Consider the following 18,397-nt stretch of genomic DNA (forward strand, 5'->3'; position numbering starts at 1 on the left):
CTCCCATGTAGTCGACTGCAGTTCGAGTCCTGGACCCGGTGGCTTAAACTCACGCCAGGCGTATGTATGTGTATGCCTAAGATCCCGAGAGGAGAATGGAGAAGAAGGGATTGTGGCATGGCCATCCCCACTGGGGGGTGATTTCTCACTTTCTGTCTCTCTGTCTCTCTCTGTCTTTCTGGTGAGCGCACACGTCCTATAGCAAAAACCTCTAAAAAAAAAAAATTTTCCATTTCCAAAGAGAGCAGTCTGCAACCTGGAGGCTTATTCTTCAGCCTTCAGGTCTCAGCAGACAGCACTTAAGTCTTTTCTGGGGGTTTTTTCCTTTTTTTTGGGGGGGGGGTAAGCTTTTTCTTTTGGGAGCGTGCACTTGCAGAGGAGAGAGACAGAGACAGAAACAGTGAGAGGGAGGGCCAGGAGGTGGCTTGGTGGTTAAGGTGCTCAGAATCCCGCATGGCCGACCACAATTTGAGTACGACCACAATTTCAGTCCCAGACCTGGCAGACTGCTTTCTCACTTACCCATTCTCTCTCATTCTCTATCTCTTTTGTCAAAATTTAAAATAATAATAAATAATAATAACAAATAAAATTAAATAAAGACGTCATTTTTTGTAAAGAAAGGACAGTGAGAGTGATAGCCATGCCACAATTCCTTCTCCTCCATTCTCCTCCTGGGGTTTTGGACATGCACACACACATCCCCGGTGTGAGTTTCAAACCATGGAGTCCAGGATTCAAACTGCGGTCAACCATGTGGGAGTCCAGCAACGTAACCACCACACCATCTACTGGTGCCCACTTAAGAGTTTTCTGAAGCTGCCATCTCCATTCTGAAATAACCCCATGTTTCAGATGGTGCTGGGACAGTGGAAACCTACAAACCCTGGTAGCAACAGAGGGAAGCGTGCCCGGAAGGAAAGGCCAGCTGGGCACAGTTCCGCTCTCAGCAGCAGCGACTAGTCTACAAGGGAAGGAAGGAAACTCAGAGAACGTGGGGGAAATGGGCTTTGCTGCTGCATTTGCAAGGCCGGGCTGTGCTTTATTTTGGCACACTTCTCCTGGCAAAAAACCGAATACGCTCACCATATAAATACTAGCCGACATTAATCCCAGGTGTATATGAGACCATTATCTGTAAAGATGCCAAATTGCATGCACATGGGCTAGGAATACCCTGGAGAGATTCATAAAAATAAGACAAAGGGCAAAGAAGCCCTGCCAAAGGAGAATGAGAGCAAATCCTTTCAAGATGGTGGGAGAAAAGAAGCAAATGGTTCATGAATCCAAGACCTTTAAAATAGGACTCAGTTGCCCGCGGAGTATCAGCCTCTCTAGTTTGTGTGGTCCGCGGTACAGTGGCTCTGGCTGGCTGCTTTAGAGAAGGGCAGAGTCCCAGAGGGTTGATGCCTGAGGTTTCACTGCCATCATGTGGAACCATGAGGTATAGCAGCTTTGGACAGTCTAGGCCTATCCACGGGGGACTGCTTCTCATCTAACAATGAAAAGTGAGCGAAAGCTCGCTGAGCTTTGTTCCATGATCACCCTTTAGTTCAGAGGAGCTGTCACTCTGGTTCTTAGACATCCATTGGCTGACATCCTCCCAAGGACCAGGCCAGGCTAAACTTGCGCATTCTATTTCGGCCCAGATAGAGAGGGATGGGTGTTTAGATATTCTTACGGGATGGGTATTTAGATATTCTTCCCTAATATAATCATTCTCAGATGCCCAAACCCTCAACCCCTGAGATGCCTCTACTTTAACCAAGTGCAAAGGGGCTTCAAAAATTTGTGCAAAAGTAGAATTAAAGTATGAGTTTGTTTCGGTGCAAAAAGTTTTAAATCCAGGCATAGTTTTTTCCACAATGTGCATGTTCCACCAACAACTTGAAAAACTCTTCATATTTTTCAATTATTATTTCATTTTACTTATTAGTCTTAAATTTGACCATAGAGAGAGGGAAAATGAGAAAGCAAGCCACTAGGTCCAGGACTTGAACCGCAGTCGGCCATCTGGGAGTCCAGTACCTTAACCACCACACCACCTGCCAGCTCCAAACCCCTCATATTTATGTGCAGAAGTCAGGAGACCCAAGGATGAGAGACTTGAACACAGGTAAACAGCCATAAGGGCTATCACATAAACGAGGGGCATTCTTTTGCCACCTGACAAAAACAAGAATTCGGCAAGATGATACCCCATCTCGTTCTGACCCTGGAGGCCACATTCTTTCCTAGAAGAGAAACAGATCTCCAGAGATACGTTCTATGTCCAGGTGCTCTTCAGTTTTGAGAGGAGTTGACTTGAGGAAGGCGGCTGTCGGGATCAAAAGGCCTAAGAGGCTCTTTTCCCTCCTAAGAAAACAGGCCCAGGGCATTTTGTTGTTTTACCTTTGGCTCAACTCCACTTGCTTGGTTGAGAAGATAAAAACCAGAGGAGGAAAGAAAAGAGGGAAGGGAAAGCATGCCTACTGTAGGGCGAATGGTATGTATGAAGTCATATTTTCTCCTCAGAACAAATCTCACGCCTCTTGGAAAAGACTAGAACTGTCTAGAACCACCCACATCATTGTTTTTCATTCTCTCTTTTCAATACAAAGCTAGGCTAATGGAAGTGTAAAGCCTATCAACCAAATCTCTGTGAAATATAGATACGCCTAATCCAGCGTGTCGTTAATTCACCTCCACCTCGCCTCACTTCTGCCTCACGCTGGCTTTTCCTTTTGACGAAAAGTAGAGTGTCACGTTTTAGGAGGTAACTCCCTAATTTAGCTCAAAATTTTCCAATGTAATTTGATTTCCATATAGAGAGTATATTTATTTTTCCCTTCAGACAAAGATTTCCTGTTGCTCTGCCCCACTAAGCTGTTTCAAGGGTAAAGCAAATAATTGTTAGGTGCCATGTCTTGGCCAAGAAATAAGGGACCTGGATTTGTCCTCTCCCCACAATTAGACCTCGGGTGGAACGTGAAACTGGCTTTGAGGTCTCCACCCTGTCTTTCGGGAGCTGCCAAACCCCATTCCAGGGTGGCCACTCCTGTCTTCCTGGGGCAAAACCTCAGGACTCATGACCCTTCCTGTCTCTCTCACCTTTGACAGCCTCAGAAGTTGGGAGAGACACACCTGTCTTAGCTATAGCGGGCAGAAGGACAGGCGCGTGGAGAAGGGAAGCACGACCCCAGTGGAACTGGGCCTTGACTTTGGCTCCGGCAGGACACCTGGCAGCGTGCTGGTGCCTGTCACTTGCACAGCTGCTGACACAGTGAAGGAGTTGCCACGGCATCTTTATTACATATCCAGGTGAATAACTTATCGCACAACGGACCCTGCCCCACCAGAGACAATACCCGCTTACAGAGCATGCGTGGGGGGCTGAACACAGTGTAAATCTATGTACAGAGGCTGAGGGGTCAGGGATGGGGGAGAGTGGGAGCCAGGGGCTCAGGGCAAGCACAGCACACGGATTCTCCAGGCTGTTCTCACCGGTGAGGTCCGGAAGAACTCCTGGCAAATTGTGTGTGGGAGAATAGGTCTGGGCACCGGCAGCAAGCTTGGGGACAGGGCAAAAAGGGAGGCTGACCTGTGAATGGGTGCTGGGAAGCCTCGAGGCCACCCTATATGAGAGCAGCACCTCAGAGATACGTCCGTGTAGCCCCTCGTACCCAGGCAAGAAGACAAGGGGGGGGGGGTATGCCAAGAAGTTGGCTTCCAGTGTGGATTTAGGCAGGATGGGGCCAAGAGACAGGCCTTGGCTGTCCTTGCTCAGGTGCATAGCTCTGCTCCAGGCCAAGCAAGTCACAAACCCTCTGGAGCTGGGCGCGTTGGCTCCTAGAGCTGAACAAGCAGTATGAGGACAGGTGGCCAGCGCTTCCGTCGCGTGTAACGTGAGAGCCATGGTGAGAGACTAACCCCGAGTTGCCAGAGAGTCCAACTTATGATACTGTCCTAACTGGGGGACAAAGGAACTCTACTATAGAGCCACCACGCACGCACTGGAGCCGTGTCAGCCCCCGCCAGCTCCAGGACAGAAGAGTGCTTGAGGCTGGGAGGGAGGCAAGCGGTTTTGTGATGTTTTATGCAGTTTTCTTAGAAGACTCAGGAGGCAGCCCACATCCCCGAGGACTCCTGGCTGGGTCTGCTGGCTGTGTTCATCCCACTCTTCAGAACAGAGTTAACTCCCCACTTTCCTTCCTTCGTAGTCATTGTAAGGGCTGGCCCGAGCCTGAGCCCGTGGGATGGAGAAATCCTTTGGAGGAGTCCGATTCTGAAAAGGAAACAGCCACACCATTAAACCCACTTCAGTTCCAGGCCATTTCAATGGATCTCCAAGCTGGGCAGGGTTTCCTTCCCCTTCTCCCAGACCTACCCTGTGAGTCCTCCCTGTGCCCAACACCCCGTTCCGGCCTCCCTAACCCCAGGAGGCAGGTTACAGGAATGAAGGTGCATCATCCTTTAAGGCAGCCATCTGGGGGCCCTAGTGGCCCCAGAAAGGATAATGTTCCTGGGGTGCTGAAGCCACTGAGGAAGGAGGAGAGAGCACTTACCTGCAGCTGGAAATGGGTGGAGTAAGGGGCATAGAGCGTATCCCCTATCTCTTCCAGACCTGGAGCAGAGGGAGAGGGGAAATGACACATGAGTATTCAGGACGCCCACCTGTGCTCATGCCACTGAAGCCCCTACCACAGTGGACAGCTTGTCTGTGTCACTGCCTGGTCCCCAGTAGACGCGAAGATTCTTGCAAAGAAAGACTATGCCCTTGAGCCCAGGACCAGGCACAGAGCGAGCATATTGGTTGAACGAATGATGACTAGCATGAGAGTCATCAGGGAAACCCCTTTCTAAACCTTGGAGAGCAGTCCCACCTCATCCTAGGGCCACCTCAAATGCTTATTTGCACACCAGGCACAGTGGTGTGCATCTAATATCCTTCCTGATCGCAAGTCTGGGGCAGGACCGTGATAGTGAGACCCTGCCGAAAGTACCTACCTCTGTTTCTCTCCCTTTCCCTCTCTCCTTCCCCCTTTCCTTCCCTCTCTCCCTTTTTCTCTCTTCATTAGGAGGGTGGGTGGGAAGGAGGGTACAACCCAATCATGGTGGTCCAGGAGGCAGAGCACTGCTGCATGATGCTGGAGCCAAAGGTAGGCCTGGGTTCAGATCCCAGTTCAACCTCAACATGCCACCTGCACCCACATGCACCCATAATCCAGGCTGGCTGGGAGTCTCAGAGTGAGACCCTATTGAGGGTTGCTCTCTCTTCCAATAAATTAATAAGATAAAATTTTTAAAGTTCATCTGAAAAGTTGTAGTCTTTTCAAGGTCATTTCAGTTGCTTAGGGTTAAGGGAGCCAGAACCTCCATGGTCAACCACAGTTTGAATCCTGGTCCCAGTGGCTTAAAAATATACCAGGGGGACCAGCAGTTGGCATAATGGCTATGTCGCTAGATTCCCACGTAGTCGACCGCAGTTCATGTCCCGGACCTGGTGGCTTAAGACTCACGCCGGGCGCTTGTGCATACGTGCCCAGGATCCCAAGAGGAGAATGGAGGAGAAGGGATTGCGGCGTGACCATCCCCCCTGGGGGGTGATTTCTCGCTTTCTGTCTCTCTGTCTCTCTCTGTCTGTCTGGCAAGCGCACGCGCCCTATAGTGAAAAACCTCTCAAAAAAAAAAAAAGATTGATGTAATAGTAAGATATAGATCTGGCCAGAGGTATGCCTAGAATGTCCCTCACTGGAGATCTACCCATTTCCTTAACTGCCTGACAAGGAAAAATACATATGCAAATACAAAAATATATATTTTATATTTATATAAATATATTTACATACTTTATATAAATATAATACTTCATATAAGTATTTTATATATAATTTATATATATACAAATATGATATATATAATTTTCTTAGAGAAGGAGCAGAATGTATGAGCAATTTTTTTGTCTTCATTTTGGGAAAATCGGAAGATTTTAAACCTGGGAACAGAATGGGTAACAGATGTAGTCATCATGGACGCAATTTATAATAATCCATTTCTCTCCTCTCAAAATGATCTGCCAAGTTGAACCCGTAAATACTTAGACATCTTCTATCTATAGGATATTTGAAAAACACAAGGATTATCCAGAAAGATCTCCGCTCTGCTGCTGACCCTGGAGGGTAAAGCGTCTATGACAGGTACGTGAATAGCTAAAGCAGCAGACTCTGACAGCAGCATTTCAAAGCTCCCAGACGCGCAGGGCGGAGTGATTGCTGAGGGAGATGGGACTGCCTGACTCTGAAGAGGGTAAGACCAAGGAAGGAGGCCCTCCAGGCTAAGGCCAAGGCGCCTGGGGCCCAGACACACAGAAGGAAAACAGCAATTTTGTGTTAGGAATGCTGTTCAACTGTGGGAGGCCCGCCTAAGAGTTCCACATGGTGCCAGGCCGAGTGCAGGCCGCGCGGAGTGTGTGTGGCCAAGTGCAGTGGGGGAATAAGCTGACAACAGTCCGTGAATGAATGACGGGGAGGAAGAGTCATTAGGGGGCCATAATAGGGAGTCCAGGAGTGACGGGAGTAAAGTCCTGGGAATGCCCGAAGGGATAGAATATCCCCGCCTGCACCAGCCTGTTCATGGCCGTTAAACCTGCTAGATCCCACAAGGCCGACTGTGCAGTTCAAGTCCCGGACCTGGTGGCTTGAGCAACACCAGGCACATATGTGTGCATGCCCAAAATAGTATAAGAGAGGGGATTACAGCATAACCATCTCCCCTGGGGTTTTCTCTCTCTCTCTCTCTCTCTCTCTCTCTCTCTCTCTCTCTCTCTTTCTCTATCTAACTCTATCTCTCTGGCAAGTACATGCATCCTATTGCAACACAAACAAACAGAAGAATACTCTCTCCTGCCCTCCCTGTCCCTGCAGGCTTCCAAATGCCCAGGTGAGAGACCACATCATCACTGAGGGACACCAGGAAGCAGCATCTGGGACTTTTTTTTTAGAGGTTTTTGCTATAGGGCGCGTGCGCTCGCCAGACAGAGACAGACAGAGAGACAGAAAGCGAGAAATCACCCCCCCCAGGGGGATGGCCACGCCGCAATCCCTTCTCCTCCATTCTCCTTTTGGGATCTTAGGCATGCACGCACATGCGCCCGGTGTGAGTTTTAAGCCACCGGGTCCGGGACACGAACCGTGGTCGACTACGTGGGAGTCCATCGACATAGCCATTACACTAACTGCTGATCCCTGCATCTGGGACTTTAAGGACCGGGAAGAGACCTCATTTTAGCTGGTGCCAAGAACCTGTCCTTGGAGGTTCCTTCCTCACTCCAGTCTAGAAAAACCAGCATAAACTCTAGAGACCAATGAGTAGATCCCAACAAGCAAGGGCACTTTCTGACTACCAGTTTAGCCTCTTTTTCTTTTTTCTTTTAAGAATTATTTTATTTAACTTTATGTATTTACTTATTTTAATTTGACCAGAGAGGGACAGAGAGAGAGAAAGAGAAATTAAGCTGCCAGGTTCAGGACTCAAACCATGGTCGTCCATGTGGGAGTCCAGTGCCCTTAACCACCGCGCCACCTGTCGACGCCAGTTTAGCCTCTTTTTCTTAGGAAAAAATAACAGAATACTTGGCTTCTCAGAACTCCAGGCAAGAGCAAAATTGTTTGATTCTTTAACATGACGTATAATCCCTTCCCTCCCTTGGGCCCAGAGACTACACTAAAACGTGGCTTCCGTGCTAAGGCAGAATCCTCAGTAACTTCCCGGACATTCCCGCCAGTTTCTCCCTTCTCTGCTCCGTGATCACTAGAGGATGTTGTGTCTTGGTTTCCAGCACTCAGCTCCACAAAGGCCCCACATTTCTGGAAGGAATGCCTGGTTATCTTTTATAAAGAACACAAGCTCGTTCACTTATCACTAGGAATGTTTCTACTCATTCCTTTTCCGTTACTTCACCCCATGTTATTTTGATTAAAAAAAAAAAAATCTATTAAGACTCTAGAGCTTTTGGTTCTACTTGTCTCTGACTGGATGATTTTAAGCAAGTCCTAAACCCTAGGCAATATATCTGTTCTATCAGGGGGATAATCTGGAAAAACCTGGCATGTTCCTTACAGTTATAATATCCTACTCCTCGCCCCCATCTTTCTCCACCAGGTACCTTGAGTGATTTCCTCTTGAGAGTAGGCTCTGTTCTCCACACCATAGCTCTGCTTCATGAGTTGAGGTTTACAAAAGGCATCCTCAACGGGGTAATCCAGGGGGTTTCGTTGCTTCGTGAGCAGGTGGAACTCGGGTGCAACATACACCAACAGGAAAACCCAGCCATTGGCCACCAGGGCTGAGCTGAGGATGGTGTCATCCCAGGTGGAGTCAGGGTTAGGAACAAAGAGCAGGGTGATCCACACCACCCAGATGGCAACGGAGAGGACCACAGTGAGGCAGATGTGGGCCCCATGTCTCTTCCAACCAGTGAAGGGTCCGCAGAAGGTGCAGGAGGATGCGAGAATGGTTAGCGCCATCAAGAAGAGGACATAGATGAGCAGCATGACGAAGTCTTCATCGCGACGAGAAGCAGAAAACTCAGAAAAGATATCGACATTGGTCCTGTTCATGGTGAGGACAAGGTACTCAACAGCGATGACGTCCTGCACCAGGCTGAAGCCTAGAGCCAGGCCCAGCATCACCAGCAGGGAGAAGGGCTTCCTCCCACGGACCAGCTTCGTCAAGTTGAGAGCATGAACCAGGAGGCAAGAGAAGCAGATGGAAAAGAGGACCCCAAAGAGGAAGAAACGTGTGGGCCCCGTAGTGCCATCCAGCCTGATGATGAAGGCAAAGGTGAGGCCGAAAACCCCCAGCACACCCAAGAGGAAGAGAAACTGGATGGGGAGGATTTTCCGCTTGTTAGAGTCCTGAACCTTGCAGATGAGGATCAGGAGAGACAGCAGGAAGGCCACCGTGGTCACAATCCCAACCGCGGCCAATGCTTCTAGGACGATACCCCAAATTAAAGTTGTGTCACAAAGTCTGTTGTACTTGCTGTTCAGGTCTGAGCGGCAACCATCTGGGGCTTTTGTAGTCATTCTCGTCCTGTGTGAGAGCAAAGTAAATCTCTTAAACTCAGGTGCAGAGGACTGAAAAATGGTTAGGAAAATATATATATACACAGTTAGCCAGGTTTTTGCCCTTGAACTTAGTACATTAGGCAAAGCTATTCTCTTTTCCCTTCTTCCTGGGGTGAATTCTAGTGATCAATGAAGGGAGAGACAAATCACCCACTTCCTTCCCCCCAGTTTCTATTAATATTTACCTTGGGAAGCTGGAAGCCACATAGGAGGCCCAGGTTAGTCCTCAAGCCAACCTGGACATGCTAGGTGCAGTTGCAATGCCTAAAACCCCAGCTAACTGGGAAGCTGAGGTAGGAGGATTGTGACACAGTGAGACTCTGTCAGAAATCCCTGCCTCTGTCTCTCTCTCTCCCCTTCCCTCTCTGTCTCCCTCCCTCTCTCTCATAAAGAAAAAAATAAGTGTATATTTACCTTGAAGCCAGAGTACTCAACACTATGAAGAGGTATTTCAGACCCTAATTTCAAATTATCATATACATATCACAAATAATCTACCAGGGCTCCTGATATTTGGGGCCAGTGAACATGGAAACATCTAAGTTTGAGGTTAACATTTTAATCATAGTTTGTCAGACTCAAGTTTTTTCCACCTTTAGTCCTGTTTCAGATACCATTTGTAAGAATTCTGGATACATAGGTACCCAGAGTGAAGATGATGGCCCAGGATTCAAACCCTGGTTGGCCTTGTGGAATCCAGCTGGCAGCACTTGGGTGCTGCAATTGAACTAACCTTCCATGTGAATTTTTAAACCAGATGTTTTTCCCAACTTCCATGAAATCTACATCCTAGGGATTCACGATACAAGTGGGAAGATAAATTGGGAAACTGGAAAAGATAAAAGAGTTTCCATATTTCCTCAAAATAGGTGGCTCTGGGACCACCAGGTGGCAGGGTAGTTAAGGCATTGGACACTCCCACATGGTAAACCACGGTTCAAGTCCTGGACCTGGTGGCTTGTTCTCTCTCTCTCTTCTCTCTCTCTCTCTCTCTCTCTCTCTCTCTCTGATTAAACTGGAAATAATGGTAAATTAGATTAAATAAAAGAATTATTTAAAAAAATAAATGGCACTTAAATGCCAAAATCAGTGTTGGTATGATATTGAAATTCAGCATTGCTAGAGCTAGCCTGTAGCACAGTGGTTAAGTGAGCCAGATCCCACAGTGCAAACCACAGTTCAAATCTCTGCCCTGGCATCTTGAAAAACATGCTGGGCGTGTGCGCATGCATTCCTAAAATTCTGACAAAAGGGAGAAATAAGAGAAAAAAAGATTGCAACCCCACCCCCCAACTGGGAGTGCTTTCTCTCTCAATCTCTCTCTCTCTCTCTCTCTCTCTCTCTCTCTCTCTCTAGTGTGTGCGCGTGCATGCACACATGTGCCCTCTAGCAACCTAAAAGTAATTCAGCATTGCTAGACATAGCTTTAGTCCAAACAGTCTAACTGTAAATTTAGTCTGAATTATTTCGCTGTTTATAAGTTCCCTTTATGCTATCTATTTTGATCTACTGTATGTTATTCATGCATGAATTTACTAGTTTGTTTTGGTTCTAATTTCCCTGGCGGTACTGGTCACCAATGGTAGAGTTCTCTGACCTGGCTGGAAGAGTGCCGTGGTCTGGCAGGAAGAGGCCAGAGCCAGAAGAAGGAAAGTCTCACTGGGGCCTCCTCTATAGACAAGCACCAGTGAAAGAGCTTGGCTTCTAGAGCCAAATAGGAACAGAACATGCAGCAAAAACTGGAAAACAGGGAAGGGCTGGGGTTGGGAGGCAGGAAAAGATATTGACACAAAGCGTGAACTGAATCCTGCTTCTTAGAGCAGAAAAAAACAACCCAGAGTTTCTTCACCACATACCCTTGGGTGTTTATAAACTACTGTGAGCAGCTGTGAACGAGGTAGGAGAATGCTAGCAAGTGGAAGCAGGAAAGGGGGCTCCAACATCTGCCCATGCAGCTAACTAGAAAAACCCAATCGGGGCAGAAAATTCCCCATCCGAGGTAGGGTAGGCAGGAGGTTAGTAGAGTTGCCTAGCTGAGTAAACCACCTTTGACATAGCCAATGAGACCAATCAGTGGGCCCAGCCAGTGATCAACTGACACGACCTAAATTGAAAAATTATAAACCTCTCCAAACGTAACTGCCAGGACCTTCTGAGCCACTCTTTCTCTGTCCACGCAGGCCCGATCCTACCTCACAAGAGGGTACTTTCACTTTTACATAATAAACTACCTTTTCTTTTGGCTGCTGGTGAGTTTCGTTCAATTCTTTGTCCAAAGCACCAAGAACCTGGATACCATCAGAGAAGCCCATCCCACAACGTGATCAGCCCCAAACAAGAGAACACCCTCTGCTCTTCCATCCTGGCTCTTCAAACAGATCACAAGGTAAAGAACAGTGCACTGGGATGCAAAACCCTGGCTACTGAAGGCCATGTGGGCAGAATTCAAATGCCTGCTTCCCTTAGAGAGGCGAAAATGTCTAACCGATTGGATGAGATGGTTATTATACCAGAATTATTATTTTATTCACATAGCAAGTAGGTGAAATGTGTATATTTCACACACACACACACACACACACACACACACATCTGGAAAGTCTTGACACATTTTTGCACAGAAAAATACATCGCGACTTTTCCGACAACCCAATAGATGTATACATGCACATAAACATGAATGTTAGATTATGTATTATGTGTTAGAATAAAAGAACGCCAGCTATAGTTTACATCTTTCCTGCCTTTTTAATGAAATTTGGCTAAGTCTAACTTTATACATTTTATAGTTCATATATTCATTCAACAAATATTTCCTGAGCACCACTGTGTGCTGGTCACTATTCTAGGTACTTGGTGGTAAAGGGAAAACAGACATGTCCCCTCAGTGGTAGAGGGTGCAGATAGACGTCCTCTGACATTGCTGCCTCAGGTTTCCCCTGTCTTCCCCTACTGTGGTTCTGCCACCTGCAGGCTCTAACCCACTGGAAATCCAGCCCCACTGCAGCAGGCAGAGCAAAGGATGGGTTACCTTCCATCTCTGCAAGGCAGGGCAGGACGAGAAACAGCAGGAAAAAGAAAGGCAGATGAGGTTCAGACAGTCAGCCCCTGAAACCCAAGAACCTAAAGTCCTATCTGCCTTGCCTACAATGTCCATTCAAGGGCAGCAGGCCAAGGAAAGGGACCCAGGCCCTGGGCATTTGCTCCTCCACACCCTCTCAGATTAATCATCAGGGTGGCGCCTGGCAGGATAGGCATACCCTCTCGCCTTTGTTCTCTGGCCCTCCCTGCCCCTCCCTGCCAATTGCTCCTCCCTGCCCCTCAGCTGACAAGTAGTGGTTATCATAATCGCCTGATAATTATAAAGGACTTTGACCCCGATGACTCTAAACCTCTCAGAGATGGATGAGATTTTTGCCTACAGGCCAGTTCTAGTGCTGGACAGAGGGACAGTAAGGCAGAGAGGCGTCGTGTCCCCAACTTGGACTGACAGTCCTTTCCATTTTGCATAGTTGCACAGGAGCGTGCTGTGTCTCGGGGATGTCCTGGTACCCTAGGCCAGGGTCCTGCCAGAGCAGTGGACAGCGAGTGTGGAGAGAGGAAGAGAGCAAATTTCCTTACATTTTACCCCCCCACCCCACTCCCATCATGCAACAGGGGTGGAGAAATGGTTCCTGAATTGCCTTTTAAAAAGTTTGACTTTTCAAAGTTTCTCTGACAGAAATATTTAGAATGGCCACCCACAATGGAGCAGGCAGTAGCTCACCCTCCAATGCTAGAACCATGCGGAAGACCAGAGTCCTGATCCTAGGTTGACCTGAAACGTACTGGGTGTGAGGAGGTGCGTGTTTGTGATCCTGGCTGACTGGAAGGCTGGTGGGTAGGGAATTGGTGAGACTGTCAAGGGGGTGCCTCTCTTTTTCTTTCTCTCTCTCTCTGTCATGCACACACACAAAAGAAATATTTTTTTAAAAGAGATTTTTATAATGGAAACTCATGTGTCCATCATTTAGTTTCAGTAACTATCAACATACGGCCAAGTTATACCAGATAAGTTTATCCATTAGTACTTCAGTCTGTATCTCTAAAAGATAAAAAAACTCCTTAACTTAAACATACTTTAAAAATTCACTTTGAGGGCAGCCCATGGTGTGATGGGTGAGGCAGTTGGACCCTACAAGACCAACCACACAGTTGGAGTCCCAGACCCTGATGCGTAGAAACACACCAGGCAAGTATTGTCTGAGTGCCTAAGACCCTGAAAGGAGGGAAAGATGGAGAAGGGATGGTGGCATGGCAATGCCCTATGGGGGATGCTTTCTCACTTTCCCTCTCTTTCTCTTTCTATCTGTCCGCCTGTCTCTCCAACAAGTCTATGCATCATCTGGCATTGTTTTGTTTGTTTGTTTGTTTGTTTGTTTTTTTAATTTAATAATCTCTTTCCTACTTCCAAAATCCTTTTCAGAGGGTCTGGCAGGAGTCACATCCACGAACATTAGCAGGCCGTGTTGGCTCACTGATAACAGGACTCTTAGAATACATCCTGTCCCTGACATAGTATCTCTGTGATATATAGTAAGCCTCCTTATCTCTGTTCAAGTTCATTTTTTAAAAGTGCATTACTTTGCTGATCTCTTCCCCAGACATAGGCCTTCCTTTCCAATTACCAATCCAAAACTTGTAAAACCCAGCTATAGCCTATAAGCCCCCCCTCCAGACGTCCTGCTTCTTTTGGCCAGACCAATGGAAAAACTCTTTTCACTAAATTCCAAACTTTGTCTCACGCTTAAAACCAAATAAAAGGAACCCCCATATCTGAGCACCCTGAGAAAGACACACTTGCCTTTCTCCAAATAGGTCACTCGTACTCATGCTTAGAAAGAAACCACATTAATTCTTTTTTAAGTTAATAATCATCCTTTAGTATAAAATATTTAGTTGGGGTTCATCTTTCCCAATTCTCCCACAAATGAATTTTTTAAAACTTCTTAGTAAAATACTTTTTTTTAAATCTGGGTGACTAATTTTTTTTGGAATTATCATTCTTCATTCACCTTTATTAACCCCCCTCCACCCCTTCCCCAGCCGGACTGGGATTATGCAACAGATCTAAATGTTATAAATTCCTTGAATTTAGTCAGAGGAAACTACAACTCACTAGGGTCATTAACAAGTACATCTGTACTGAAAATGTGCTATAGTGCTCACACAATGGCTCACACTAGGGAGAGAAACCAGGAAGGTGCCTGGAAGAAAAAGATAAGGTTCTGAGAATCTCTCCCACAAATCTAGAAAGCAAGGATTGAGAAGAAAAAGAGCAGCCATTTGTGACCAGGAACTTCTAGGACCTAGAGAAAAGAAAGGAGAAAAATCTAAGAGCTGGAGCAAGAAAGAGAAACCAGGATGAGATCAGTAGTTATTTGAATACCATTTGTAACTATATTCAAAAGGAGAGTTAGGTCCAACCAAGACAGGGCTTTCTTCTAAAAAGACAAAATGGGGGAGGAGAGGAACATCTCTCTCTTAGGACCAGCAGATGGTGTGATGGTTACGTCGCTAGACTCCCACGTACTCAAAGTGGTTCAGATCCTGGACCTTGTGGCTTTAAACTTATGCTGGGCACATGTGCATGCGTGCCCAAAATCCTGAGAGAGGAGACTAGAGGAGAAGGGATTGCAGTGTGCCCATCTCGCAAGGAGATGATTTCTCACTTTCTGTCTCTCTGTCTCTCTCTATCTCTCCAGCAAGCGCACATGCCCTGTAGCAAAAATCTCTGTCTTAAAAAAAAAAAAAAAGACACTTCTCACTCTGCATATGTGTACCTATGTATGTTTGTTTATTTTTCTATGAGCAAGAGAGAGAGAGAGCATCTCAATAGAGTCTTAACACTACACTCCACCACCAGCCTCGACCAGATCTGGATCGTGGACACATGCATGCCTCGTGTACTCAAGGAGTCCTCCAGAAGCAAACCCAGAACCTTCCCACATGGGCCAGCCTCAGAGTGTCCTGGTATACCACTACACCACTATCCCCCCGTGAAACATTTTACTCTTAAACGGCTCTGAAGGGAGAACAGTCTTGTAGTTAGTTCATTCTGGCCTTAGGACAAGCACAGTTAATTGTGGCATTTTCCTCATCTAGCCCAGCCTTAGGCCTCAGTTCCCTCCTTCTCCTGCCCAATGTGTGATTGCAAACTTCTCATTACGCCTCCACAGAAGCCCACCTCTCACTTCCCAGAGAGCCTCAGGCTTTCCTACCCTAGCAAAAAACAGAGGCTGAGCCTTGAATAGCCTCTGCCCAGCACCTGACACAAGGCATGTGCCTAACCAGAATGGATGGCCAGGAGAGTGGGTAGACACGAGGTCAGCTCGAGGAGGAGGAGCTGCCATGAGATGTGGTGGGGAGGGTTGTACCAGGTTTCCTCACAGATCCTGTCTATTGCTCTTAGCTCTAACTCCTCTTCCTCCCATCCTCCATCTCACAGGGCTGTCAAAAACTGTACTTGGCGGTGCATGACAATCACGTCAAGGATATTACCATACACACCATTTTCAATGGAGAACTTCATATTCTTATGTCTGTTAAGTATTTCTTCCCTGAGTCCCTCCTACCCACTCTCTATTATCCAGCCCCCTCCCATACAGCCTCAAGTACTTCATGCATACGTTAAAAACCCATACTGTGTGCTTTAGAAATGTACAACAGTTAGGGCCAGCCAGGTGGCATGGTGTTAAGGCCGCTGGATTCCACCTGGTCAACAGTGTGGTTCAAGGCCTGGACCTGGCAGCCTGAAAAACACACTAGGTGTGTGTGTGAGAGAGAGACAGAGCCCGAAATCCTGCGAGGAGAATGGAGAACAGATTGTGGTGTGGCTATCCTCTCAGAAAGGAGTGTGTTGGGGAGGAGGTAATTTTTTGTGCCCTATAGCAAATTAAAAAATAAGAGATGAGAAAGTGGAAGGAAGGGAGGGACAACAATTAAATATGAATAAGAAATTATAAAATAAAAAGAATTTGGAAATATTAGGACTAAAAAAAAAAAAAAGCACTTAGAAGCTCAGCTGCTATAGCACAGTGGTAACAAAGCTACATGGCTGACTGTGGATTCAGACCTGGGGTTGTTTGGCCTGAAAATAACCCGCTGTGCCACAGGCAGGCACCCAGGACCTTAAGGAGCTGGAGTGCTGGGGCATGGGACCATGGTGGCAACACCCTGTTGAGGGTGCTTCTCTCTCTCTCTCTCTCTCTCTATCTATCTATCTCTCTCTCTCATATGCATCTCCTTTCTACCATAAAAAAGAAATTAGGGAACAGCAGGTACTGTGGTGGTTAAGGCTCTGGACTCCCACATGGCTGACCATGGTTCGAGTCCCAGATCTGGCAGTTTACTTTCTCACTTTTAATGTCTCTGGTGAGTCCACGTGCCATATAGCAAATTAAATAATAATAATAATAAACAAAATTAAATAAGTACTTCTTTTAAAGCATTGTACTTTGGGTTGAGGTTAGGAGCTCTGGTCCTTATCTGGACCTTGCTCCTCCTCAGTGACTCTTAGAAGAGCATGAACCTTGAGTTTTTTCCAGTGAGCAGAGAAAAATTGCCTGGAATCCAGTCCTGTGCTCCCACCCACTACCTGGATGACTAAACCCTGCATCTGGAGGAGGATGTTAAGGCTTTAGGGTGGGTAACCTCTGGCCTTGGAATGACAAGAGGACTTTGGGGCATTGAGACAGCTCTAACAGTTAACCAACCACTGCCTGATGGTACAATGACACACAAAGGAGAACTGAAATCCTTGGAGCTGCCTTAAAGCTTTGTGGAATGAGTCAGGGTATGAAAGAAAGGTTTTGCAAAAGCAAACAACTGGGGAGCAGGAGAGGGATAGGAAGAACAAGACCAGGAAGAGGAGGAAGAGGAGTAGAGGAAAACACTGAGGAGGAGAAAGGGAGGCAGGGAGAGAATCTCTTATTGGGTTCAATTCCAAGCTCTCTGTTCTCTTTCAGGAAAAAGGGGCTTCAGTTGCTGCAATAGGTGGACAAATCACTTAATCTCTCAGATCCTCTCCTTGGTAAAATTAGGGGCAGGGGACAGTTAGTGGTGCCGCAGGATAACCCAACACTCTGTGAGGCTGGCTCACATGAGAAGGTCCCAGGTTCGTGTCTAGAGACCTCCCTGAGTACACCAGTCATACATGTGCACATGATCCAGAGCTGCCTCAAGCTGGGGGTGTCAAGCCCCTATTAGGGTGTGCTCTTGCTTTCTCTCTTCTCTGTCTCTATCATTCTTGGAAGAAATAAAGAAACTGAAATGAGGACAAGGGTGCTAACCCAGTGGTCAAGCCCAAGTCCAGCTCCACTGAGCATTCCTCTGGGGAGCTCAGGTAAACAACTTCTAGTCTGTTTCTCCTTCCCACTCATCTCCTTCTTGCCCCATCTCCTGTCACTAAAAGAATATGTGCCAGGGGGACAAGCAGTTGGTGTAATGGCTATGTCACTGGACATGGTGACTGTGGTTCAAGTCCTAGACCCAGTGGCTTAAACTCACCCCAGGCACGTGTGTGTGCATGCCCAAGATCCCAAGAGGAGAATGGAGAAGGGATTGTGGCATGGCCATCCCCCCTAGGGGGTGATTTCTCATTTTCTGTCTCTGTCTCTCTTTCTGGCGAGCGCACGTGCCCTATTACAAAAAACCTCTCTCAAAAAAAAAGAATATGTACCAGGGCCAGCAGGTAGCATTGTGGTTAAGGCGCTGGACTCCCACATGGCTGACCACAGTTCAAGTTCCAGACCTGGTGGTGTGTTTTCTCACTTTCTCTCTCCCTCTCCCTCTCTCTCTCTCTCTCTCGCTCTCTCTCTCTCTCTCTCTTTCTCTGGTAAGCACATGTGCCCTATAGCAAATTTAAAAATAATAATAATGATAAATTAAATAAATAATTCTTTAAAAAAGAATATGTGCCATAAACTCCTAACCAAACCCTGAATGAGGGCTGCAGGTGAGGTTGAACGTTCTGAGCACAGGGACAGAAGAGGGTCCCAGGAAAATGGTCACCTAAGGACAAGGCTAGAGGTGACTGGAACAGTACTGACCCTAGACATGGCCTTGACTGGCACATGGCATTGACTGGCGTGTGCAAGGACATGGTTTCCAATCTGAGACTCCTCTTCACTACCAGACAGCGAGAAAAGTGCCCGGCGTTGCTCATGGCTAGACCGGAAGGCCGCGCTGGCGGACTCTCTGCAGCCCTTCCCAGCGCATCTGAGAATGGATTATCTGTGACCTACCTGAAT

At 47.1% G+C, this 18,397-nt stretch overlaps 1 protein-coding gene across 5 annotated transcripts in view; it reads right to left on the reverse strand.

The window, feature by feature from the left end:
- Positions 1 to 3,162: 3,162 nt before the first annotated feature.
- GPRC5A (G protein-coupled receptor class C group 5 member A) overlaps positions 3,163 to 18,397 on the reverse strand; it is a 34,275-nt gene continuing 19,040 nt past the window's right edge. For 3 of the 5 annotated variants that reach the window (XM_027766830.1, XM_006164786.3, XM_027766832.1), the window contains exons 2-4: positions 8,144 to 9,072; positions 4,545 to 4,603; positions 3,163 to 4,264 (exon numbers count right to left, since the gene is read on the reverse strand). In XM_027766830.1, the coding sequence (XP_027622631.1) occupies positions 4,172 to 4,264; positions 4,545 to 4,603; positions 8,144 to 9,065 (1,074 nt within the window). In that variant the 5' untranslated portion in view covers positions 9,066 to 9,072 and the 3' untranslated portion in view covers positions 3,163 to 4,171. Of the gene's footprint in view, positions 4,265 to 4,544; positions 4,604 to 8,143; positions 9,073 to 9,292; positions 9,383 to 12,873; positions 12,896 to 18,397 lie in introns of those variants that run through there. The other 2 variants (XM_027766831.1, XM_006164785.2) reach the window with 2 other exon arrangements.

Source organism: Tupaia chinensis, unplaced genomic scaffold, assembly GCF_000334495.1.
Source record: "Tupaia chinensis unplaced genomic scaffold, TupChi_1.0 Scaffold143728_1, whole genome shotgun sequence".
Taxonomy (NCBI): Eukaryota; Metazoa; Chordata; class Mammalia; order Scandentia; family Tupaiidae; genus Tupaia; species Tupaia belangeri.